Source organism: Vulpes vulpes, chromosome 8 (assembly GCF_048418805.1).
Source record: "Vulpes vulpes isolate BD-2025 chromosome 8, VulVul3, whole genome shotgun sequence".
Lineage (NCBI taxonomy): Eukaryota > Metazoa > Chordata > Mammalia > Carnivora > Canidae > Vulpes > Vulpes vulpes.
In genome coordinates, this window is record NC_132787.1 from 26,150,633 (window position 1) to 26,177,310 (window position 26,678).

The window sequence follows — 26,678 nt, forward strand, 5'->3', positions numbered from 1 at the left end:
AGAGAATAAAAAAGCAGGTGCAGTCACCCTGAGTCTTATAAAATCTTTTAAAGGTGGCAGAAAGAGAGAAAAAGGACTCAGCTGAGAAGGATACAGCATAATGATGGTGGCTTGGACTAGGGCAAAGTTAACAGAAATGAAGAGAAGTAGATAAATTTGAGACACACTTGTGAAGTTTAATCAACAATTTGGCAATCGATTAGATGTGGGGAAAAAAGTTAAAAATAGAGGTACCCTATGACCCAGCAATTGCACTACTAATTATTTATCCAAAAAATACAAACATCGTAATTCAAAGGAGCATATGTACCCCAATGTTTATAGCAGGAATTTCAACACTATTCAAAATGTGGAAAATGTCCAGATGTCAATCAACAGATAAATGGATAAAGAAGGTGTAATACATATATGTACAATGGAATATCAGTCATCAAAATGAATGAAATCTTGCCATTTGAAACAATGTGGATGGAACTAGAGGGTATTATACTAAGCAAAATAAGTCAGTTAGAGAAAGACAAATATATGATTTCACTCATACATGGAATTCAAGAAACAAACAGATGAATATAGGGGAAGGTAAGGAAAAATAAAATAAGATAAAAACAGAGGGAGGCAAACTGTAAGAGATGCTGAACTCTAGTAAACAAAACCGCCAGGTTGCTGGAGGGGAGATAGGTGGGGGGATGGGATAGCTGGGTGACAGGCATGAAGGAGGGCACAGGATGTAATGAGCACTGGGTGTTACACGCAAGTGATGAATCACTAAATTCTACCTCTGAAACTAATTTTTTTTAAAAAAGGAAAAAAAAAACTCACCCAACAACCCTAAGCTCTATAGATGTATGGCCAGAGCCACTGAGTAGCTGATATTAAGACGTACTGAGATGGAAACGTTAAGAGAGGAGATTTGAGAGGGATGCTGAACATGAAATATCTGGGAGACCTTCAAGTGCAGGGGTAAAGTAGGCAGCTGATATTGAGCTTAGAAGAGGGTCTATTTGCAGCCAGATAATAACTCTTAGGATGTTTACTTGAGTGGTCATTATTAGACTCAGGCTAATAATTTAGAATGTAGGCCAACATCACTTAAACTTCCCTATGGAATGATACCTGTTGCTCCTTTTCTGTGTATATTCACAAAGCTCCAGATTTTAGTAAGTATTCAGTAAGAGTTAACTAGACAAATCATGTTCTCTCTAGTTTCTAGTGCCATGGTTCCAAGTTAAGTGATAAAGTGTTGATATGTCATAAAAATGACAATGATGTGAAAAAGTGGTCCACAGGATATTCTGATCTAATTGAGACTACATTAAAGAGTTAATAATACAAGTTACCAGGATGGTCAGCAGGGATATCTGGGTCTACTTAATGAAGTAGCAATGATTAACAATGTATAATGTGGGTGGAAAAAAGAAGAAAAAAAGGTAATAACAGGAAAAAAATCCACTTGCTACGAGATGTGCCAAAGGAACTAGATCTCTTGGAGACCATCGACCAAAGTTTTTATGGAAGTACCAGTGATTTCTTCAACAATTTTATTATATTATACCACAAAAATTTCTTACATTTTACAGGATAAGATCAATTTTAAAACAAGATTCAAAAAAAGAACATTAAATTATCATGAATTACTTTTAAGCCACACAGACACATAACAAAATTATTAAGTTGAACAAATGCCAGGGGGAATGGATACAGGCAGAGTTATAAGCAAAAACTTAAAAAACAACTTACTGTATTCATTATTTTACTTATGAGATAAATCTATCAATCAAACTTATATTAACCATCTATTAATTGACAAGCAATATTCTGGATGGTATGGACACAAAGACCAATTAGTCCAAGAGCTTGCCATAAAGGAGCTTATAGTTTCTTGGGGAGAGAGCAAAGAAGACAAAAAATGAAAAACACATGCTGTGTTTTAGGAGAGATGTACACATGTGATCAAGATGGTCTTAATGTTTCCCATAAATTGACTAAACTTTACTGGTTTCTTTCAGATTATAGGTCTCTGACTTCCCTTTTCTTATAGCATTTACTTTATAAAAGTTGAAAGTACAAATACCTTCTCTGCTTCTTTGTAATATAGATAAATCTTCTCCCAGCTTCTGCCCAGTTTCACAACCCAGGAACATCTTTCTCAAGTGCCTGGGTGTGATTCTTTTGAAACGAAATCATAGAAAGAAAAACAGGGTCCCTAACTTCCCGTTTTTATGGGAGGATAAGTGCCCAACTTCAATAGGTACCAATTAGCAAACACAGGTGGCTCAATCACATAGACCAACTTCCCTCCAAGGTCTTCCAGTACTTTTTTACTAGCTCATGCTAGTACTTAAAAATTCTCCTGTCTTATGGGACGCCTGGGTGACTCAGCGGATGAGTGTCTGTCTTTGGTTCTGGGCATGATCCCAGGGTTCCGGGATCGAGTCCCGCATTGGGCTCCCTGTGAGTAGCCTGCTTCTCCCTCTGCCTATGTCTCTGCCTCTTTATCTGTCTCTTATGAATAAATAAATAAAATATTTTTTTAAAAAAATTCTCCTGCCTTAGTTTCAATGTAGTTTAATCCCTCTCCGTTATTGCAATAATCTTGAATAAAGTCTTCCTTGATGTTCTTAATAAGTGTGCAGTGCAATTTCTCTCTGACACATCAAACCATGGCAACACCTAGGACTCAATCTGCGAGGGAATAGGTAAAATTCTTTTTCAAAGAACAGGACACCTGAGGTGTGATGTAAATTTCAAGAATTAAATGCGCTGGGTGAAGAAGGTATGGGCAGCATTCTAGGCAGAATGAGGGGCATGCATACAAGCAGGTTATGGGGCTCCGGAACTTGACATCTATTTCATTTGAAAGTTTCTTGATAAGGGTACACACACACAGACACACAAACGCATACACTAAATTTAAAGAAATCTGAATTAGTTCTATAAAAATGAATAAATAATAATACTACTACATTAGATTTTTTATTAGAGAGAGGGAAGGAGTGGCAGGAGAGAGATAATTGGGGCTCAATTTCATGACTCTAAGATCACGACCCAAAATCAAGAGTCAGATGCTCAACCAACTGAGCCACCCAGGCACCCCTACAGTAAATTTTTAAAAGCACATTTATAAAATTACTCTTCTACCAAAGCCACCTACTTGTCTATTTCCACTTTGTTTTTATTGTAGTTAAGTACAAATCAGCTTGTTGAGAAATTGTTAAATGTTAATATACTCATTAACCTATTCCTTTGAATCAAGAGTTACAGATGAGCATTGGCTGAAGGACAGATTTGAATGACAGTGACAGAAGAAACCTACTGCTCAAGGTGATTACTCCATCTGAAAGTTATACACATTCATGGCAGTGTATTCATAAGGAAGAGGTAACAAAAGCTCAATTTTTCTCCTGGTCCTTTCAGGGCAGCCCCCATGAGAACAGCTGTTCTCTTATTAATGCTGTTAAACGTTAGCAATAAACCTCTCTGGAATTAAACTGAATAAGGTGACGTAGAAGAAAGTTTGTACCAAATAAATGTGCGTAGATTAGAGTCTGCAGGTGGTCTAAAACATGCCTGTATGGGGAGCCAAATTGTTTAGCTCTGAAACCTTTTGAAATGAGAACAAAGAGCCTTTCATTGCTCAAATTCTAAATGCAGCTTAGTACTTCATTAGAAACCTCTTAGTTCGCTGTAGGAATCTTTCGGATTTAATTATGAGGTTGGGAAAAAGCCTTCTTTCCCTAGGATACCATATTGAAACATTTAATTCTGTGTTTCCTGGGAGATCTCCAAGTTTTGCAAATTGGTGAAATTATCAGTGCATATTTAATCTAAATTTTTTTCCCTGAAATCTAAGTTTCAGGCAAAATCAAGTTAACCATCTCAGTCAATATGATTATGAAATTAAAATTACTAGGATTCTACAGCAGTGGAGTTTGGAGAGCTGGGTTTGGAGAGCAACACATCATAATCTGGAAGTCAGTATGGCGAATGAACCCTACAGAAGGGAAAAGTAATTGAATATCTGGTTGTGGCGTTTGCTACTAAATCCAACGTTGACAAGTTGAGCCTGTTAAATCTCCTGGCCCGTGTTCTTCAATTCTTGATGCCTGTATTATATGTGTGTTTTTTCACTGTGTTTGAGTTCAAATAGCAATCAGTGAGGGCCCATGGGAACAAAGCTTTTCCAAGAGGCTAAGCCGACAACACTTTCTAATGTCACTCAGTGAAAAAACAAAACAAAACAAAACAAAAAACTCTCCTGTCCTTAGACAGCAAACTACTAGCTCTTTGAAATGAAATGAAATGAAATGAAATGAACTGAAATTAAATAAAGAAAACCAATGAATGTTTATTAAATGAACAAGTGAAAAAACAAGCCATGAATCCCAGTCTTGGTTCCAGCCTCTGAATCTCAAGATTAGCCCCAAACTGCTAATGGAAACCTTTTTATAAGCACCAGAGAAACAAAATATAATTACTTCAATAATAGAATATTGAAGGGAAATAATTTTTTGCCTTTCCCCTCATTCTGTACCAAAGTTAATACATAGGATAGAACTTAGGCAAAAATTTGACCTAAAACTAAATTTGCAAAACCCTCATTAGTTTATACTTAATAAAGTTCTCCCTATCTCTGTTTTGTAAGCTTACAATAGAGTACTTATATGAGGGCAAATGGGTCAATACCCATGTTAAACTATATTTACTGGATGGCCGAGATGAACTGAGTCATGAATTTTCCTGACTGTGCTAAATAAAAAATAGGAACAAATAATCAGAATGTGTTTCTTTGGTAATATTTTGGGTAAGCACTTCAAAAAATATTACAACTGTACTTTCTTTGTGAAGGTAGATGTAAACTGCATACTATGTGTTCATGAATACAAAAACAGGATTTATGCAATGTCACTATAAGGGTTATGGATTTTACTAATTTCACTGTTTGACCCTCCTCCCTGTGACCGGAGATATAACAGAGAATATTTCAAAACATGAAGAAAAATAATCTGGTTTTATAGTCAGGTAAATTAAAGTGGATTAGGTTGGCTACATGGTGTGCTCCAAATCAATGACCATATGGAAACAGTTTTCATTGTCACTAATACCACTACTCTGTCTGGTTCAGAGCCACAGTCCTTTCTCACTTGGGTAATTTCAACAGCTTCTTAATTTATTACCCTTGCTCCCACCCCAAACTCAATACAGTAGATGAAGCAATCCATTTAAAATGTAAGCTGACTCAGCTAACTCTTCTGCCCAAAATCTGATGGCTTCTCGCAAGCCAAACTCCACACACTGCAGAGCCCCACCTCCAAAGCCTGTATCATTGGGCTCCCCACCACCTCTCTCCTGCTGCTTCTTCATCCCCTTTTCTCTAACTCAGCCACCTTAGCCCCCCCAATGCTTCTTGAATACCCAGTCAACGCCCACCTCAGGACCTTTACATGGTTTGTTTTTCTCTCTCTTTGGCATGCTTTTTCCACCTGTACTTGCATGGATCACTCCTCCATTTTCAGTCTGTTCTTTTTTAAATCTCTTTTTTATTTAAATAATTTATGGCTACCCGATCTAAAATCTTAACCTTTCTCTGCAATATTTCCTATCCTTCTTCCTTTTTTTTTTTTTTAACTTTAGCATTTATCAGTACCTCACATTTATCAGTAAGTTAGAGACTTACTGATTTGCCCTGCTTAGTGTCCACTGACTCCCCTGGAAAAAAAGCCTAAACGGGCAGGATATATTTATATTTTGTCTGATTTGTTCATGGCTCTATCTTCAGTACCTGGAAGGATGCCTGGCACAAAGTAGAGGCCTAATAAATGTCTGTTACTTAGATGAATAATAACTACCTATTACTCCTTCACAAGGCCTCCCTCAAACTAAGCCAACAAAAGTCTATGGTTGCTATATGGTATCTCCAATTCCTTTCATCTCTAAATCATTAAGAAACTCTGAAGAATGGGCTTCAATTATTTAATTTTTTTTACTTCATAATTGAGGCTCTATCTTTGTTGAACATGGTATTATAAAGGATTCCACAGTCTATAATTTCTTTTATTATGATATTAGGGAAGGTCAGTTATTCACAATCAGATGCAGATTATATGTGGACACAAACTATGTAATTTAGGAGAAGCATAAAATTCATCTGAACTTATGTTTAAAAAATCCTAGGAAAAACACACTAGAAAGAGATTTTATAAAACTTACTTGGAGATTCATTATTTTCACAGGTTTCCTCTTCATTTGGTGCTTCCTCTTCCTCTTCTTCTTCTGGGTCATCAGTATCTCCTGACTCATCACTATCTTCCACCCATTTCCCTGGCATTAGCCCTGCTGAATCATAGGAATTGCACAGAGGACCCACAATGTGAGAGATGAAGGATTCCTGAAGATTGGCCAACTGAGGGGCAGAGCGGTCCATGAAGGGGCTTATTGGTAACCCAAGGCTGGCCTCTTCATCACCCTAGAAATAGGAATTTAGCATGAACAGTCAACCAGAAAAATAAAGGACATGAAAAGTTTAAAATACTAGTAAAGTCAACATTCACTTGGCACATAAAATTTGCAATTATGTAACAACCCAGACATTCATGTGTGAACTCCTTCTTTTACTTGACTGCTAAAAGATTCTAACTAAATTACTAAGATCCCAGTAAAAATGCTTTGTTGTCTTTTATCACTTTTGTGATCTTGAGGTTTTGGCTTTTGATTAAGGGGCAATAGAAGAAATGGTCTAATGTGTTGGGAGATGGTATTTCTTATCATATGTCACTCCTTGTTCTTTTAGAGTATAAAGGCACTTCAAAATGCAATGCTGGGAATAATTATGAAACAAATATATAATCTGTCAGTCATGTTTTCTTTCTTTTGCCTTGGCTGTAAGTAAAGCTTAGAATAATTTATTGCTCAATTAAATGTGCTACCTTATCCTAGCTTTTGGTTGAATTATATGTTCTGTGATTATATGGTTTCTGATACTCCTATTTGTCAATATGTTTAATAATATTACTCTGCAAGTGTTTTTATTTTGAGCTACATCAAATCTTTCCAAAAAAAAAAAAAAAGACTGTATGTAAACCAGCAGTCACCTAGCAAAATTAATAAAGGAAATATAATGAAATACCAACAATGGTTATGCCCATGTAGTAGAATAATTATTATAAATGGGTTATCTTTTTCCTTTATTTTTTTGTATTTTTGTATTTTACTTTGTAATTTATTTTTTTTAAAGATTTTTATTTAGTTGAGAGAGAGACAATGAGCAAGGTAAGGGGAAGAGGGAGAAGTGGCCTCATCCTTGAGCAGGAAGCCCCATGCAAGGCTGGATCCCAGGACCCTGGGATCATGACCTGAGCCAAGAACAGATGTTTAACCAATTGAGCCACCCAGGCACCCCTATTTTTTTGTGTTTCAATATTTGAGGATTAATTATGAATTAATATCATTTCTAGAAAAGGCAATACAGTATTTTCTAGAAAGTACAAACATTTTGTTCTATGTAGGAGTCCTGTCTATAAAACTCACAAGAGCTTTCTAATCCTTCTTCAAATATGTCCAGTGACAAGCAATTTATTACTTAAAAAAGTGCCTCATCTTATTTCTGGATGCCTTTATAATACAAGTTTCTCCCTCATATTGTCTTGAAATCTATCTCCCTATAACTTCTATATTGTGGTTATATTCATAACGTTTTTAGAGAAGCAAAAAGAAATCTAATGTTTCTTATAAATTAGATCCTGTGTTAAGTGATAATTTATTTTCTCTAATCTCTGCAACAATGTATGATACACTTAGTCATAATTTTGTGTATCAGTCTTTCAGGTGTCTGAAGAGAGTTATTATATCACCTCCATTTCCCTGCAGGGTAATTACCTTCACTTTTAATTTTTTTTAATTTAAATTCAATTTAATTAACATATACTGTATTATTAGATTCAGGAGTAGAAGTTAGTGATTCATCAGTTGTATATAACACCCAGTGCTCATTATATCAAGTGCCCTCCTTAATGCCCATTACCCAGTTATCCCATCCCCCCATCTACCTCCCTTCCAGTGACCCTCATCATGTCCTTTTATGCCACTGATCCCTGTCCTTTATCTATGCTCCACTACCTCTGGATTCCTCTTAAGAGAGTAGTTCACAGTACTCAGTTTCATGGATAATCTGATCAGTGTAGGGAATTATGGGGAAGATGAACACATGCTTATGTTTTGTGATAGAGTTTTCAGTGATTTGACATAATGATGTCAAGTAAAATGCCTATTTTTAAAGTTTTTTCATATGCTGCTATTATTGACTATTAGGAGTAAATAATCTGATGTATAGTCATCCATATAAATTTAAATGAGCATCTATTATAATAAATTTATTTTAAAAATATGTCAATGGCCTTCCTAATGTCTACATCATTTCATTATTTCAACATCTTCTCCTGCCCCCACCTCTACCTCCTGCAATACTTGCAAATAACTTTTTCTTTGAATTTTGAGTTTTCTGATGTTAGTGTGAATATAAAGGACCAATCACACTTCCACAGCTTTTGCGAATTTATGAGCAGCCTAAGTATGGATTAAGATAAATAGTTACTGGATGTGTGGGTGGCTCAGCAGTTGAGCACCTGCCTTTGGCCCAGGGCATGATCCTGGAGTCCCGGGATCGAGTCCCACATTGGGCTACCTGCATGGAGCCTGCTTGTCTCTCTGCTTATGTCTCTGCCTCTCTCTGTGTGTGTCTCTCATGAATAAATAAATAAAATCTTTAAAAAAAATTAAAAAAAAAATAGTTACCTGTTCATAAAACTCATTGACAATACCCTCTGTCCACTGAAGATGGAGCTCTTTACATTTAGCTGGCCCATTTATATCAGCCAACTTTATACACATTTGGCAAACCAGTAGACGATCATTTTCATTGGTCCAGTCTATTCCAACATCATCATTCACCTGTTTGAGGGGCAAAGGTAAAATATGTTTTGCCTCAATGAAAGGAAAATTTGAATAAAAGAATAAACAACATATTTATTATCTTCTTAACATGTAGAAATCAGAATACCAAGAAATTAGAAACTTCTTAGCTATTTAAAATGTTATTGGCTTGCATAATAGTAAAATAGCTCATCAGAAAAATAAAATTAAAAATGATAGGTAAAATTATTAATTATAGAACTGAAAATAAATGCTATTTAAAATTGATAATTACCAATTATCCATGAATAAATATAGCTACAAATGATAAGAAATTTTCTTAAGTTAACATTTAGGTATTTATGTTTGATATATGAAATTTTGTTTCCCGGTTTTGACCTATCCAGCAGTAGCCAGATAATTAATGTTAGTATATACCATAGTGAGCAAATTAAATGAAACAAAAAACACAATGACAGTGAGAATTTTATTTCTCTGCAGCACAAACTATAATATATATGTAGACAGAACCTCAACTTCTTAGATTTCTAGATTGGGACCAATGCCCATATATCTGCTTCTGGTTAAACATTTCATTGCATTTCATTTTCACATTTGACATATAAGAGGTGAAAGCAGTAAGTTTTGTTCCATACTCTGGTTCCATGACATCTTTCAATATGGTCATAAAATGAAGACTGGTACAAATCTAGTTACCTTGGCATTAAATTTGGCTACAAAATCAAAGTGTTTCTTCAGGTCAGTGGCCAAAATTGCTTCAATGACAAGGAAACGAAAATGCTTAAATTCCACATGGTCAAGGTTAACTAAGAAGTTGTACTCTGGCCGGGACATGAAAAGATTCCATGCAGCAGCTGCGTGATGATTCTCCAAAACTGAACGATCATTATAGAGCACCGCCTGGGCAAAAAAAGAAAAAACTTGAAGGGCTCAACTTTTAAATTAAAAAAAAATCATAAAAATACATAACAGGTAAAGCTTTCAGGATCCTCTTTTTTATGGAACATACAAATGTAATCTTGTGACTGTTGGTTAAGAAAAATTCCATACTATAATTACACTGGCTGTTGATTACTTTTCTTGGTTAAAATTTCCTTTTTTTGTAAGATGAAGTCCATTTCCCTGAAAGTTTATTCCAAAGTCCTGCAAATGAGGGGTTTAGAGTTAGTTTTTTTTTTTTTTAATTTTTTATTTATTTATGATAGTCACAGAGAGAGAGAGAGAGAGGCAGAGACACAGGCAGAGGGAGAAGCAGGCTCCATGCACCGGGAGCCCGACGTGGGATTCGATCCCGGGTCTCCAGGATCGCGCCCTGGGCCAAAGGCAGGCACTAAACCGCTGCGCCACCCAGGGATCCCTAGAGTTAGCTTTTATCAAATTTCTTTGCACAGGAATTTAACTATTACAAAATGAAAATGTATGAAAATCCCTAGGAGGTAACTCAGTTACTTTCTGCATCTAGAGTAAGACTGATTCTTCAGCATATATAACTAATAAATATGAATGGACTCCCTGAGGAGCTTATCATTTATTTTTATTATGTTTTAAGATTTTATTTATTTATTAATGTGAGACATACACAGAGAATGAGAGAGAGAGAGGCAGAGACACAGGCAGAGGGAGAAGCAGACTCCATGCAGGGAGCCTGATGTGGGACTGGATCCCAGGACTCCAGGATCATGCCCTGGGCCGAAGGCAGGCGCTAAACCACTGAGACACCCAGGGATACCTGGAGCTTATAATTTAAAACATTCTCACCCTACAAGTAGCCATAGAAGATTTCACCCTTCAACTAGTAATTAAAAGTATATAATAAATATATACTTGCTTGGAATTCCCGAACAATGCTGAGGGATACGGCAAAAGAAGAGGAAGTTACCTAAACATCGCTTGAAGACTAGTGTGGTAGATAGACAATACAGGGAAAAAAGAAAGAAGGATAAAAGAGAAAGACAAATTGAACTAAGTAAAAATGCACACAATGTGTAGGAAAATATGAATGATAAATAGTGCTGACAAAATGATTTGCCCATTTTTAGGGAAAATAATTCCGGTATATGAAGGCTATGCTGAAACAAGTTAAAGTAGGTGGTCAGGGAAGAAAAAAAAATCAGGATATTTTTATTGCATATAGATTAGAAGAAAATTCTAGTCTCTACAACAGGTGGAAATGGATGAGAAATGGGTAAAAGACAAAAAATAAGAAAAAAAGTATGAGATTTGACTTCTAGATTACTTAGAAAGAAAAACAGGATCTCAGAATACTTAGCAACACAGAACCAACTAATTAAATCAAGGAGAAACTTACTGAATTTCATTGTATAGATGGAGATCTGAGATACTCAGTGATTAATTTTTGACCTAAATTGAAGTATATAAGGAAATGGACTTCTTAAAAGTTATTGTTTTTGGAATACTTTATTTAGGTAAAAAAAAATTCCCTCAAATGAATGAAATAAATTGATGCTTAAATCCTACTAACCAATAGAAATGTCATAAGAATCACAGTTGTTATGATGAATATACTTCAAAGGAATGGGATTTATATACAAAGACAACTTGCAAAATTAAAAGTTCAAGAAAGATCTGGTTCTTTAATAGTTTCAAAAGGCACTTTTGTATAGGTTGGATTTTCTTTGTTGAGAAGGTTCATTAATATGGATTCAACTAGTTTTTCTTCTTAAGAAGAAAACTGAGAAGGGATTCCCATGGGTAATAAAGTTGCATAGCTGCCATTAATATCCTGGAACAAACACGGTATCTTTTCAAAATTAGCTTGGTCTCTAAGAATTCTGCCCTAGGGCTAAATATAGTTTGGCTCATATTCATTTGGTCCCCATTGTAAGTCAAACTTAGAAAATTAATTTTCTTTGGAAAAATCTCTAAATAGAATTCTTTCTTCTAATCAAAATTGAAAGATTTACCTGAGGAGCACTAGTTGCAACCAGGAAAGCATTAGTCCTTCCTGGGTGATCATAATCATGCATGGCTGCAGCCACATACAGTGCCATTAACTCTAAAGCAGGGATATTTCCAGATAGACATCCATATTTATCATCAGGTACATTATACATTTTTGAGAATACATATCCCATATGTCCATGTGTAAATCCACTGTCAGAATCTGAGAAGAGAAAATTAAATAGAAATTTTTAAAAGTATTAAACTGATACTATTTGTTTTGACCTCCTTTTTTAAAGAAATGCTTCTCCTCCCAACCTTCCCCACCAGTTAACAAGGGAGCACAGATGTACTTAATACGTACCTGAATCACTTGTTGATCCATGATCATTAATCACAGTTGAGTGGCCCGGAATAGGTTGTGTAGTAAGATACCAAACAGCATGTAAAACATCAGTGGCATGAATTCTGTTATGATCTGTAACCAATGCAAAGGAAAAGTCATTAATTTGTGAACTTTGGGGTCCAAGGACTAAGAGTGCCATCTACTGGATAAAGAGTTTAGTCTTAATATTTTAATACCCCAGTGAAAGACAGCCAAACTTTCTGGGACAAATGCTCTTTGATTACTCTTCCATGACTCCATAATATTCATAGTTACCAGGGGTGGGGGGTGGGAAGCACGCATACTGTTCATTACGCATGCAGATGTCTGAAGGGAAAAAAATCTGTCCAGAATCTACCAGAAACCTAACATCCATAGAAAGCTCACTATGGGGCAGCCCTGGTGGCGCAGTGGTTTAGCGCTGCCTGCAGCCAAAGTCGTGATCCTGGAGACCCTAGATCAAGTCCCATGTCAGGCTCTCTGCGTGGAGCCTGCTTCTCCCTCTGCCTGTGTCTCTGCCTCTCTCTCTCTCTGCATCTCCATGAATAAATAAATAAAATCTTTAAAAAAAAAAAAAAAAGAAAGCTCACTATGTGCAATCACTGTGATGTTTATCCTTATACTTATTTCCATGCCCCTGTATAAGATTATGCAGAGGACCAGAATAAAGAAAGACCCATGACATACTTCAACTAGGTCAGACCAATGGTCTATACCACTCAATATTTCATATCTGGTAATAGCAAGCAAATATATTCTGTGAATGAAACATAGTAGTATTCTTTTGTATCCAACTTAAAACACTGGTAAAAAAATAATAATTATATACATATATGTTAAATTCATAAAGCAGAATTGAAAACCACAATCAATGATGTTCTCTGATCTAAAAATTCTAATATGGCAATACAGCTCTAGGAAGTATCTGAAGAGAAAAATAAAAACTTCCTTGCACATTAATGTGGGAGTTGGATCACTTAGAAGAGCAAAATATATGGGAAAACCAAATCTTCTAGTTACAACATCATTATCATGGGAAGAGGGTCTATTTTATACATGCAGTTCAGCTTCTATTGAACTATGACTAAAGGCCTGGTGCGTTCTTGGCTCACCTTTTCCTGGTGCAATTCTTTCAAGCTTTTTTGTTTACTGGACCTTCACAATATTTCATTGATTGCTATACTTAAGCATGCTAACTTTACATACTCTATTTCCAATAACCAACTACATAATACAATCTCTTCCAATATAGTAGATTACATCTCTGAATAATACTGAACAGAGAAAGAGAAAATAGAGAACAGTGATAATGATAATGGGAATTGGAGAGAACATCTGGTCTCTCTGGTCAGGGAAGAAAGAAAAAAATCTAAGATTTTTTTATAAAAAGATTTTATTTGTTTATTTGAGAAAGAGAGAGAGAGAGAGCACGAGTAGGGGCAGGGAGGGGCAGAGGGAGCAGCAGACTCCCCACTGAGAGTCGAGCCAGATCAGGGCTCCTTCCCAGGATCCTTGAATCAAGACCCGAACTGAAGGCAGATGCTTAACCAACCGAGCCACCCAGGTGCCCCAGAAAAAAAGTCAACATTTTTGGTGTTAGTGGCACACAGAAGGAAGGCAGGTGGATGCTGCTTATTTCCCTACACAAAAATATGTTTAAAAATTCCTCTTCTCATAGCCACAGTAGGCAACTGAGAGGGAGAAGGAATGGTATCAGAGCTATCTTTATTATTATCATCCCTCTTCCTTCATCTCTGCATTTTGGACAAACCCCCAACTCTTTTGATAGTTTTTCACCCATCTGGCAAGCCTCTCTGCCCTTCTGCCCCTCTGCCAACACACACACACACACACACACACACGCACACGCACACTAACACATAACATGCCTCATCTCATTCCCACAGTCTACCCATCTCCCTTTTCTGTCTTAATACACTTGTTTTCTCAAACTTCTCCTTTTCCCTCAAGAACAGAGTTGAAGTGAGCTAGCAAGGAAGGAGGGCTGGAGTTAAATGTAAAATTTTTCGCCCCATAGATTTAGATTTTCAATTTAAATTCTGTCTATACTCCTTTGGAAAAGTATTAGAGAGAAGTGACACTTTAAACACTTTTTGCCTTTGGAATATAGTAAATACTAAAATAGTTTTGCCTTTATAGCTTGTCCCATGCCACCTCGGTGTCTAGTTTAAAAACTGGTGGGCACATGATATATAGCTTAATTGAACTGAAGTAAACACGGAACAAAATTATTCTCATCACTGCCATTCTCTTCATTTCTCCAACTTCAATAACAAGAATGAATGATTTTAGGAAGAATATATTTTAGAGATGAAAGTCTCTGAAAATAGAAGAAGCATTCTCAAAACTAACTTTGAATTAATGAATGAACAGGACCTGATGATTTATCTTCTTTACTTGCCAATATGCCCAACTGTGAACGACAACAAACATTATTTATTTCTCTGGGCAACTGGGTATCAATTATACCTTAATTTATCTTAATCTTTATTGAACAAATATATATTCAGTATCATATCTTTATCAGTGAATTGCCTATGTTTATACCTCATCCTACTGCTCTTCCATGAAATATCTACCTACCTACAAATGTGTCTATTTTTAAATCTAGATTCTTCAAATTTTAGTAAGGGTTCTGGGTAAAAATTTAAAAGTTGTTATATTTTCCTCTTCTCTTAAAAATTGTTAAAAGTGTGCTTAAAAGTATAATAAAATTTAGTTTCTAGTATTTTAGGTCATTGTCATATTAAAGTTAATCCCATTTTGGGCTTTTTCATTTAGGTATGGGTTTATTTAGACACAGCTATTAGAAATATAGTTCTCTAGGAGTAGATATTAAAGTACGGATACATACAACAAATTTTTGTATAAGATAACTATAATTGATGATAAACAAAGCTTTTAATAAATATCTAAATTAATCTGAATTTATAACACTACCACATGCAAAAATCACTATTTAAAAAGGGATCACCAGTCAAGCTAAAACTTTTCTGTGAGAAGATATAAATGAATTCCCTATACAAGAAAGTGTCTAGGGTTCCTAAGAGAGCAAGCAGGTTTATTATAACAAATTATTTTCACATGGAATGAAGAACCCACTATTTCAGAAAAAAATATCTATTCGGTTGTAAAATAAGAAAATATAAAAATGAAGAATAAAATTTAGAATCTGGAAACTTCTTTTTACACTTAAATACTGATCAACTTTCCCTATGACTTTATGACATACTAAAGTTAGTAATTATTATATCAGTTGGTACTTAATGGACTTGGCTATAGCTGATCACGTCAGTGAAATATATTTGGAAATATAACAATTTGTAAATTTAGTCTGATGACTAGCTGTTGAAAAATCAGTAACACTTATGTGAATCACTGGCATCCAACCAGGGTGTGCCCTGGGAAAATGGTATTAAGAAAGCAAGGCTTATTTGAGATTCTTTCAAACTACCCCTTTTTCACTTCTCTGTCAATTTCCTTGGCCCTACTGGCCAGACTTTTCTTTTTTCGTTTTTTTTTAAAGATTTTTTATTTATTCATGAGAGACAGAGAGAGAGAGAATGAGAGAGAGAGAGAGAGAGAGGCAGAGACACAGGTAGAGGGAGAAGCAGGCTCCATGCAGGAAGCCTGATGGGGGACTGGATCCAGGGTCTCCACGATCACACCCTAGGCTAGAGGTGGCACTAAACCGCTGAGCCACCCGGGCTGCCCCAGACTTTTCCAAGAGACCCAGTACTCTTAAGCTCCTTTCTCCTCTACACCCACTGTCTTGTCTTGTCTGCATTTTGGTCCCATATTCTCCAACAAATCTCATTTGTAGATCCAATTTTTCATTCTTTTCTCCTATCACACACATCAGCTGTGTATTTTCATTCTCATGTAGCATGTGGATGCCACTTTGAAAAACAATGTTAATAATGGATCATGGTACAACTCCTTTCTGGAAATATCTGTACTTTGCTATCTCCCTCAAGGGAGATACACCTCCCCTAAGGTGTATAAAAGCAAATTTATAACTTAAAACATGATTTTAACGACACATATTTAAGGCATGCTTCAATCAATGTATGACATCTGGCTACTTCTCTTGCTATGCATTTATTTTTTAAAAATACCCCATGATTTCTGCACATTTCCACAACTTCCTTGACTGGATTTTTGCACATTTTCTTCAGTTCTATATATTTTTTAGCATGTACAGTGATTTTACTCTCATATTCAGATGATACCAGAAATGCTCCATATTCAAAATTTAACATCTCTGCTCTGTTCAAACATTGCATTATTATAAATAAAATTATTCTCATAATATTTAAAGTTCATAAACTTGAAGACTTGGTTGTGTCTCTTCCTTTGGTCTTCATATTTATCTGATTTTTAAAATGTTTCCAATAATTTCTTCACAATCACTTTAAGGTGTCTCTTTTGTTCCATTTTATTAATTAGACTATTATGCACCTGTCTCTCTACCCCAGCCAGGTTTTTCTTATATTGAAAACATGTCAAGAGTTCATGATTTAATTCTGCAGTTGCCAGAACAGAAGTTGAATTCACCCAATAAGAAGAGTATATTATAAAATGAGTAAGAAATGTAACATTTCATTATTTATAAAGCACACACTTAAACTGGCTTACTACATGAAGGCACTATTATACCCCTTTAGATTTATTACCACATTTTATCCTCATAGCAATCCTATGAAGCTGATATTATGAGCCCCATTTTACAGATTAAGAAATGAGGCATGCAGAGGTGAAGTAAGACTATGGTCATTGACAGCAGAGAAGTGAAGGATCCGGGATTCTGAAACAGGCTATAACCTTGTAATCACTGTACCATGTGGCCACATCCAGTGTTTACTATATGTAGTCCTCTGCTAGCTGCCAATGATTCAATAATCCATTACCCATTGCAAATTGGGAAAATTTGAAAAGCATTATTTCACAGATAACTTATACTTACAAGGAATTTCCCTGTATCCAATCTCCAAAGCATGAAAATAATTCATAAATTCTCTAACTGGAATTTTGAAAGCTTCGAAGAGACCCATGTCTTCAAAAAGTCTGTATGATACCTATAAAGAGAAAGACAAAGCTTTATAAAACATCCCTGTGTGTATTAGACACAAAAAGAAAAAAAATTAAAACAAAAAATTCCTGGCCAGCAAGGAGACACTTATTGGGAACAAGAAGTCAAGTGAGTTCTATGTGTCTAGACCCTATAGCCCCTGACCATAAGGGGTATTTAATCTGTTTTTAAAGATGGGAACATACAACCAAGGAAACAACCAACCTAAACAACAGTATAATTTAGAGAAACATGTCAAGGCACTTAACTGTGTGTGATATCAATTACTAGAGAATCCTACTTATTAAAGCGTTCATTGTATAGCGCATACTATAAGCACTAACAAATGAGAGAAAGCTTTAATTTGGATTAATTTTTTTTTAATCTTTCCAGAAGATAAGGGATTCGGGGCTGTAACTTAGTGAAGGATAAGGGGAAAGAATGAGAGAGAGAAAAACGGTTACTTGGACTGAATACATAGAAAAAACTGATTTATTCTTATGCAGTATAAATAACAACATCTAAATTATTTCTTCCTTCCCTGTTTTCTCTTTCTCTTCCAAATATTTATTCTCCTTCCAATTGCATTCACAGCTCTAGCGACCCAAATCCAGTGAATATCTATGTACGTAGCTGGTATATTTGACATGCAAATGATGGAGAAAAAAGTGATAAAGGCACCGAAGAAGGTAATGGGAAGGGGAATGGTTATTCACATGGCAGAACCGAGTGCAGCACCATTTCAAGTGGCCTTACTGCAAGTCACAAAGGCACAGTGTTGGTTAGAACTCAGGAGACTTTAAAAAAGAACTACTCATCATTCTTTTAAAAAACATTTTATTTATTTATTCATGAGAGACAGAGGGGGGGGGGCAGAGACATAGGCAGAGGGAGAAGCAGGCTCCATGCAGGGAGCCCAACACGGGACTCGATCCCGGGTTCCCAGGATCAGGCCCTGGGCTGAAGGCGGCGTTAAACTGCTGAGGCACCTGGGCTGCCCTCGTCATTTTTGTTATCTGCATCTCTTCTTAAAGTTGTCTTGAAATATTTCTTCTCAATCTGTTGTATGCTGTTTCTTAGCTAAATTTCTATGTTTTGTTACTGACTTTAAATCTATTTAAATTCAATAATATTCCTTTAATTATGTACTCAGTGTTTATCATATATGTCTATATATGGTATAAAACTATATGTCTATATGTTATGTCTACATATTATGCCTCTCTCTATATAAAACTATAATGGAATTTCAATCTAAAATGAAACTGGAGGAGATGAAACAAAAAAATCTCATGCACGTGCCCTCAGAAAAACAAAATTCAAGGTCCGAGAGACTGATTTCCTATAAATGACCAATTTTTAGAAAAGTAGTAACATTGGAATTTTCTTAAATGGTATGGAGTTGATCAGGAGTTGCTTCGTATCAACCTAAGGAAGTTGTACTTATAGTTTCCAGAGGCATGAACAAGGAATAATCCAGATTGGTCTGGTCTGGCAAAATAAGCTGACTTGAGCTTTGCTTGTATGACTGCACTGGTTTTGTCTACTCAAGCAATTTCAAACCTGGTCTCCATTTGTTTTTGATTTTAATAGACTCTAACTGAACTACCCCTCTATAAAATCCCTGCCCATAATACCCCCAAACCCTCAGGAGACTCACTGTAGTGAGCACAACTACAGTTTGCACATCCTAAATTGTACTTCCTCTGCTATTCCTGAATATACTCATCCTTCTGACAATTTTGAGCTTGCCTCAGTTTACCTATTTAGGCTGAATAACCAAAACATTATTCATTCAGTATACATTTATTGAGTGCCCACCACATGCCAGATACTCTTCTGCATATGAGGCATATATGCAGATGAACAAAACAAAGATCTCTTCCTTCAGGGAGCTCATAGTCTATTTAGCAGGGGAGGGCAGTAAACAACAGATATAATAAGTAAAGTATACACTATGATAGAAAGTAGTAAGTAGGGGCAGCCCGGGTGACTCAGCAGTTTAGCGCCGCCTTCGGCCGAGGACCTGATCCTGGAGACCCAGGATCGAGTCCCACATCAGGCTCCCTGCATGGAACCTGCCTCTCCCTCTGTCTGTGTCTCTGCCTCTCTCTCTCTCTCTCTCTCTCTCTCTCTCTCCACAGTCTCTTATGAGTAAATAAATAAAATCTTTAAAAAAAAAAAAGTAGTAAGTAATATAGAAAAAGAAAAAGGAGAACAAGCATGGAGGACTGGATAGGGAAGCTGTAGAATTTGCTTTTCTAGGTATGGTGGTTAGAGTAGGCATATCCAGGTGACATTTGAGCAAAGAAGTGAAGGAGACATAGACTGAGGTACATGGATATCTAAGAACAAAGTTTTCTATACGGGAAAAAAGGCCTGTGCAAAGGCCCTGAGGTATGCCTGCTGCACTCAAGAAACAGCAAATAAGCCAGCATGACTTTCAGAATGAATGAGGACAGGAGTAGAATTTAAGTCAGCAATGGCAAAGTGGAATGGGGCACCGTGTAATCTTGGGGTTTGATAGCCAGACTGATCATTATAATATTTTTTCTCTGAGGTAGAGAGCCACTGACTGGAGGTAGTGACTGGAGCAGGGAAGTGACTTTATTTGACTTATTTTTTTCTTTTTTTAAGATTTTATTTACTTGAAAGAGAGAGAAGGAATCTGAGCAGGGGGAGGGACAGAGTGAGAGGGAGAAGCAGACTCTCTACTAAGCATGGAGTGGATGCAGCACTCCATTCCAGAACCCTGGGATCATGACCTGAGCCACCCAGGCACCCCGTTTGACTTATATTTTAAAAGGATTACCGTAGTTAAGTTGGGAACAGATTCTATATTATGTACATTAACTTCTCAATGCTTTTCTTCACTCTGAATGGCAAGTACATTTAAATTTTGTCCTTTTTGTGCATAACATATAATGCCTATCTTCTCCCTTTAAAAATGCAACAGGGGCACCTGAGTGATTCGGTTGGTTAAGCATCGGACTCTTGATTTTCTCAGGTCATAATCTAAGGGTTGTGAGATTGAGCCCAGCATTGGGCTTATACTGGGCATGGAGTTTGCTTGAGATTCTTTCCTTTTCTCTTCTTCTCTCCCTTGCCCCACAACCACCACCCCCCCCCACCACCCCCCCCGCCAAAGGCAACAGAAAGTGAAGTTTATGATTTCTGTAATATTTCAAGCTAGGTTTTCTTTTTTGTTTTCGTTGTTGTTGTTGTTATCTCCTATTTACTACTGCTTTGGTCTGTATTTGAGTTGTTTATAAATACCTAATGGATTTAACTACGCATGTTACTTCAGTGACTTGTCCAAGATCACACATCTGACAACATTATCAGAACCATAATTCAAGCCAAGCCTTTTGGCTTCAGATTTTGTACTCTAAACTGCTGCAAATTGTACCACTAGTATTTGAAAAGCAATGTTGTTAGGATTGTAAATAACTAAGGTTTTCTTCTACTATTACCTTAAACACTTAAAAGATTAAGACAACAGGATATTTTAGAGTATGGTTTTAAAATAGGAGAATTTTCACCAACATGCTGTTAAAGAATCAACCACCAATAACTTAAACTCACAAAGATACCATTAATCAGGTAAATATTGGTAATTGGAAGAAGTAAGTACTATTTCCAAACTTGAACCATGTCCTTTAAAATTTGTTAAAATAAACATGATAATCATCAAAAAGGCAGTCAGTATACTGAGACTGAAAAGTCATTTCCATTGCACATATGTCTCTTTAAAAATCTTTTGAAGTAGGACTTTTTCTATGTAGTTTCAGCCAAAAGGTGATTTCTCGGAAAGTTCAAGTTAATTCATTTCAGCTGTCCCACAGTCTTACTAAAGGTGAAAAAAGTATGCCTTTCACACAGTGAAAATGTCATGATTTTGTGCTTATAAACTTAAATCAAAGAGAAAACCCATAAAGTTCTACTCAACAAGACAAATAAAACTGCATTTTCTCAAAGTTCAATGTTTTGTAAATTGGAAAGATAAACAGTGACATACTAAGGTTCATGTAGCTATGTATTTCTTTCTGGAAGGTGACTGGAAGAAAAACACATTAGTGAATTTTATTGCAATCTAATTGTTCATTATATCTCTTCTTTCTGCTCTGTACTCCTATCCAGGACTCTTAAAAATATTTTGTGGCAAAGCTGGTCAAGTGTCACCCCAGCTCCCAGAACTTCAAGGAGAACTAGGTATAGAGGGACTTGTATTAGTATAGCAAATATAGTATTTGCTATTTTGTCACTAGTGCTAAAAAGCTGACTGTTAGAATAACCGCTTTTCTACTGGCTCCAGCTCTCTGTTCAGAGTGTTTGAAGACAGAATAAGTCAATGGGTTTTATGGGGGTGCTGAGAAACTGCTGAAGGTAAATGAAGGCTACAAGTATGGATTTCTGATATGGCTACATCTGCATTCAAATCATATGTCTAAAATCTACCCTATGACTTCAGATAAATGGTATAGGCTCTTTTAAGCTATAGTTTCTTCTTCTGAAGAACGGAGATTAGACACATTATTTGCATCAAAGTTACTGAGGAGATTAAGTCACAGAGTTTGTGGAGGGGAGGTCTGTGATCTACCGATTAAATACAGAACATGTGAAATTTTTCTCTTTATAGGAACCACACTCTGCAGTGAATAAAAAAGAATAAAAAAGAAGTCTTCCTGGCCTACTGCCACCTCTTCTTCCAGGGCACCATTACAGAAATATTTTCATGTAAAATCACTCCCTCAGAGACAAAGTCTACAAGGAGTTTCAGAAAGTGGGATATAAAACCTCCCAGGAGGAACCCTGAGGTGTGAGACTAAGGTGGACTGGATAAAAATAGTTGTCATTATATCTGTCTTCAAGGCCCCTGGGTGGCGCAGTTGGTTAAGTGTCCAACTCTTGGTTTTGGCTCAGGTCCTAATCTCAGGGCTGGGAGATCAAACTCTGAGTCTGGCTCTGTGCACAGCACAATCCACTTGAGTTTCTCTCTCCCTCTGTCTCTCCCCTTCCTTGCTTACTTGCACTCTCTAAAAAAAAAATAAATCTTGAAAAAACCATTTTAGGGGCACCTGGGTGGTTCAGTGGTTAAGCGTCTGCCTTTGGCTCAGGTTGTGATCCCAGGTTCCTGGGATTGAGTTCCACATTAAGCTTCCTTGCAGAGAGCCTGCTTCTCCCTCTGCCTATGTCTCTGCCTCTGTGTGTGTGTCTCTCATGAATAAATAAACAAAATCTTAAAAAATATATTTTAAAAGATGTTGCTTAGAACTGAGAAGTTAAAGGAGGAAAGATGGGACCATTAACTCCTAGTAAAAGTGCAAGGACTATCATTCCAGTCCTCAAGGTGTTTGTGGTCGGAAGAAAATCTAGCAGAGGCAACTATATGCTACATAGACTGTCATCATTTTGAATTTCATTGTCCATCAATCATCTTAGCACATTTCTTTTGTATGTAGCAAGTTGAATTGTCATGACTTTGACCCATATCTAATTTCCCTACTATTCCCTATAAGGCAGGAACATAACTTTTCTTCTGGAACACTAGACTAGTACTTTGTGTTTGTAGAACTGAAAAACAGAGGAAAAGTCCCTTTTATCCTTTACCTTCAAACCTTCACGCATCAGGAATCCTCACCCTGAAGCCCCACACTCCGAGTTGTTGAGATGTCTGAAGAAAGCCTATCTCTCCTGATGCACCGAGTAGAAATAAGTACAATACGTGATTTCTCTTCTGGTGTTCTCCAGGGAGGTGTTTATTGCTCCAATTAATCTGGGTCATGAATTCTCACCTAAGTCTTATGTAAGTTTGGTGGTCTTTAGTATCTCTGCAGTGATATTTATTCCATCTATGAAAACACCCCTGAAACATTTTTAAATAAGCTGACAAGTATTATTACATAATCCTCCTTAATTGAGTATGTATTCTGATAGGTGTTTGATAATAGACCAAATTCAGAGTTTTATTTATTAAGAACAAACATGTTCAACTTCTTAATTTCTGTGTTTTCTTTCTCCCTCAGGGAAACATTTTTTTTTTTTAATGTGGGAAGCATTGAAAGTAAGTCTAGTTTAAGGAAAAAATACAAAAAGTCTTATTAAGTAGCAACAGATCATATTCTATACTTCTTGTGATACTAAAGGTGTTTTCTATATTAAAACACAGATATGTTTCTACAGCAATGGAAGGAAATGTATTTCTGCACGATATCTTACTCTTGATAAGACCTAAGCACTGTAATATTCAGAAGTTTTAAGGGCTCAGTTGGTTAAGTGTTTGGCTCTTTTGGCTCAGGTCATGATCTCAGGTCATGAGATCAAGCCCCACACTGGGCTCTGAATTGGGTGTGGAACCTTCTTAAGATTGTTTTTTCCTCATCCACTGCCCCTCCCTCCCTAAAAAAAAAATTTAAAAAACAGAAAAAATTTTACACAATAAATTACTATTTATAATTAGGCAACTTTCTTCTTTTGAAAGCCTGTATCTACTTTTCTTTTGCTGAATTCTATAAATTTCAGATGTATTTCTCCATCTTGCTTGTGTATCCTTGTTCTCTTCCACTTTGTCTTAAAAACTACATATTTTAATTGCGTAATAACGGTATTCCACTCACTTGAAGTTCCAATTCCTTTTGTTAATCCACCACCAAGGAATCTACAGAATGTTGGGTACTAAAATTTCCTCTCTCCATCCAATATCCACCACCAGTGTCAAGCATGAACAGAGCTTTAACCAACCAAGGAATTTTTTTTCTACATTTAACGTCATATGTATGAATGCATTTCTTACCTGACTTAGAATACGGCCACATTTTCTTCCTATTTTTTCCACCAAATCAAAAATTGGAAAATTCCAAGTATTTAACTGCTCCATAATTGAGTCCAAGTTATCCATGACAAGAGGTTCAGGAGCAAGAATTGGCTTGTCCTAGAAATGAAGATGAAAATATTTTAAGAACATACAGTTTTTCTACAAAGCAATTTGTGCTTTGGTAAGCCCAATTCAACAGCTGAGTTTACAAAAACAAATGACTTAAAACCTCAGGGTAAATGAGAGATCTTAAAAAAAAATCAAGATGAACAAGACATTGATCCCAAAGTAAGGCGAAAATGTCCTAATGGTGCTTCATATAATGAATTTAACTTATTAAGTGCCTACCTATTGTTGGTTCATATATGCTACAGAAAAAAAAAAAAACATGTTTCTTCCATAGGTTAATATAACTGCTTTCGCATACTGTGGGGTTCTTAAAGGTTCAAGGACTTAAGGATATTCTGAAATCGTATGTAAATTTATCTCTTTATATGTTTATGTAAAGTTTTCTGGGAGAGCTCCTGGCTTATACTGGACTCTCAAAAGAAACCCATGAGTGGGGAGGAGTTAATCACTCCCTACTCAGTCAAATTGATATTATTGCTTCAAAATCAGCATTAATCCTGTGAGATGATAATTGCCACATTTTTCATAGATTTTAATTTTGAAACTCATGTGATGTATGGCTTCCAAAGAAACATGTGCCATATTAACATAAAGACATTTTATAATTGGTTCCAAAGAGGACATTCTTAAGAATACATTTACCAAAAAATAAATTAAATAAAATAAATAAAGATAATGAGGATTAGAAACCTACCAATTACTTTATCTGGCAATCTCTTTAAAAGGTAAGTGGTAAATCAGATAAGAGAAAAATGATAATAGCAGCAATTGATAATTACACGACAGCCAACTATTTTCTATTTGCTACCTCCCTGAAATTAACCTGATTCAAATATACACTTTTATTCTCTTTAAATGGATCTCTATAAACACACAAAGTAAGCTCTCATTAAAGGATATTTTAATGGATACTGTCAGTATAAACCTAGTTTAATATAATAAGAAAATAAATATTGGCACATTTTCTAAATGAACGAGGTGGTAGGAAAAAAACCCCAGCAGAAGCCCTATGACAACTAACATATTTCACTTTTATTGATTAATATTTATAAAATATTGCTTCACTGGATGAAATATTCTTTTCCTATGCATACTTACACTTTTAGATTCTAGGATTAAGAAATATCTGTAATCACTTGTGGTGATGAATACTTGTGCTTTTAATCATTAAATAGGAGAATTGTGAAGAGATCAATAAAATCTGGATAAGGAAAAATTATACTGGTACATATGGGTATGGGTATAAGGCATGTGTGACCCAAAAGAGATACATCTGTATATCTAATGATTCAGGGATCGATTTTTTTAAGTCAAGTTAAGAATTTCTGAAGTAAATAAATGAGGAAAGTGATATGGCGCTACCAGGAATATCATGGTCTCAGGCGTGTATGTTCCACAAGTGGAAGCTTTCCGTAGAGGCTCTCTCAGGCACTCTGTCTCATCTTCATTCTGTACAATATCACTGCTATCACTGTTGTTATTGGTTTCATAATCAGAGGTAACTTGAGTAGTGTCATCTGCAATTGAAAGAGAACAGCTTATTATGAAACTTGCAAATGGAAGACGGGGTCCCATTAGAGTGAATATTCCTAAAATGCATATGCCAAATACTGTGCTTAGGGACATACTGCTTTCATGAGCTTATACACCAAGAATGTAAGACTGTAAAGTGGGAAAAAGTAGACTTTTTTTTTTAATCCAATGAAGTGGACATAATTATGTTGATCAGTGATTCATATGACATTGAATAATTCCTCAGTCATAATGCTTAGTTCTGTAGTAGTTATACTTTTTTAAAAATCCTGTAACTTTATGTTTCTTTTTCCTTTATGCATCCCGCAACACACAAAACCACCGAGTAGCTAATTAAAACACTAAATCTAGAATGGGCACATGGGTAGGAGAAGTGGAGTTGACACCCATGCACAAAGTGGTCTATAGGACATGGCACAATAGCACGTGCTTAAGAGCCTGGGAGATCTTATGTATCCAATCCTGATCCCTATGAATCTGTGGTTTTCTTCCTTATCTGCCTCTTCCACCATCTCCCATTTCACTCAGCACTAAACTATGCTAACTAGATGCCCAATCGGGTACTATCAAGTGTCTGTCCAATGTGCCTCTAGGGGCAAAGACCTTAAAAGAAGGTTCTTATCATTGAAATAAGTGCCTGAATGGTTTACTGAATGAGTACCATGTTCTGGATACTATGAAAAGTGTTTCATTTGTGCTAGTCCATATAAACCTGCACAAGTAATGCACATCACTGCATTACTGATATCCTCACTTGCAGAAAGGAAACTGAGGCACAGGAAGGATAAGCAAATTGTTGAAGGTACACACCAGATAAATTTTACCACATGAATTTGAACTCATGAAATTTTACCTAGTTCCTACATTCTTTACTTTTGATAAAGTCTAGGTTTTTGTTG

General features: G+C 36.0%; 1 protein-coding gene across 3 annotated transcripts in view; it reads right to left on the reverse strand.

Moving 5' to 3' along the window:
• Window positions 1-26,678, reverse strand: part of PDE3A (phosphodiesterase 3A) — a 322,412-nt gene that overhangs the window by 16,916 nt on the left and 278,818 nt on the right. For all 3 annotated transcript variants that reach the window (XM_072765864.1, XM_072765865.1, XM_025995539.2), the window contains exons 8-15: window positions 25,609-25,763; window positions 24,097-24,234; window positions 17,199-17,310; window positions 12,191-12,304; window positions 11,850-12,049; window positions 9,622-9,825; window positions 8,788-8,943; window positions 6,208-6,463 (exon numbers count right to left, since the gene is read on the reverse strand). In XM_072765864.1, coding sequence (XP_072621965.1) covers window positions 6,208-6,463; window positions 8,788-8,943; window positions 9,622-9,825; window positions 11,850-12,049; window positions 12,191-12,304; window positions 17,199-17,310; window positions 24,097-24,234; window positions 25,609-25,763 — 1,335 coding nt within the window. The remainder of the gene's footprint in view (window positions 1-6,207; window positions 6,464-8,787; window positions 8,944-9,621; window positions 9,826-11,849; window positions 12,050-12,190; window positions 12,305-17,198; window positions 17,311-24,096; window positions 24,235-25,608; window positions 25,764-26,678) is intronic.